The sequence below is a fragment of the Halyomorpha halys genome, unplaced genomic scaffold, assembly GCF_000696795.3.
Source record: "Halyomorpha halys isolate HHAL.00 unplaced genomic scaffold, Hhal_1.1 Scaffold229.1, whole genome shotgun sequence".
NCBI classification, from domain to species: Eukaryota; Metazoa; Arthropoda; class Insecta; order Hemiptera; family Pentatomidae; genus Halyomorpha; species Halyomorpha halys.
In genome coordinates, this window is record NW_027111154.1 from 222,974 (window position 1) to 223,827 (window position 854).

The 854-nt window shown below is 46.0% G+C and overlaps 1 protein-coding gene across 1 annotated transcript in view; it reads right to left on the minus strand.

Annotated features, from left to right (window-relative positions):
• Positions 1-854, minus strand: part of f (forked) — a gene marked incomplete in the record, with an annotated part of 203,433 nt that overhangs the window by 35,719 nt on the left and 166,860 nt on the right. The window contains 1 exon segment of the mRNA XM_067049240.1: positions 1-167. Within this exon segment, the coding sequence (XP_066905341.1) occupies positions 1-167 (167 nt within the window).

Sequence of the window (854 nt, forward strand, 5' to 3'; positions counted from 1 at the left end):
GGGGGGCGACGCCTCGCCTTGAGGGGATCCACTCTGGAGGCTGCGAAGGTACTCCGAGGGCTTGATGAGGCCCTCAGGGTCCAGCGGCGAGGGGAACTTGGGTGGTATGAACGGCAACACCATCTGCTTGTTCACCAGGTGTCCGATCTGCGAGGCCGTGTTCTCACCTGAGGAAAGGTTTATATAAATCTTGTCGGAGAAAACAAATATTCATAACAATGGTTCCTTGTTGGACTCCTCATCCAATGGTTAATGTAAAGAACCCCTTAGAATGTATTTTATCTCATAAATGGCTATTGACGTTTGCATTAACATGAATACGTAATGAAAATTATTCTATAGTCCAAAACGAACAAATATTTCATTATTCAGGGTGTGTTCAGAGGCTATTTGAAAGTTAAATATCAGATAGCAACACTTCTCTAAGGGAAATAATTCATGTATTAACAAGGTGCACATTATGCAAAATCGTTTATATAAAAATGGTGTACAAAACAGAATGTTAGTTTTTCCTTGGAATGACTGAGAAAGCTGCGCGGATTGAACAGGATGGGGGATGTTGCATACAGAAAAGAGGCACTTGTCCAGTAAGCCACCCTCCTGTCAGTAAACCACTCTCCTGTCCAGTAAGCTACCCTCCTGTCCAGTAAGCCACTCTCCTGTTCAGTAAGCCACTCTCCTGTCCAGTAAGCCACTCTCCTGTTCAGTAAGCCACTCTCCTGTCCAGTAAGCCACTCTCCTGTCCAGTAAGCCACTCTCCTGTCCAGTAAGCCACTCTCCTGTCCAGTAAGCCACTCTCCTGTCCAGTAAGCCACCCTCCTGTCAGTAAACCACTCTCCTGTCCAGTAAGCCAC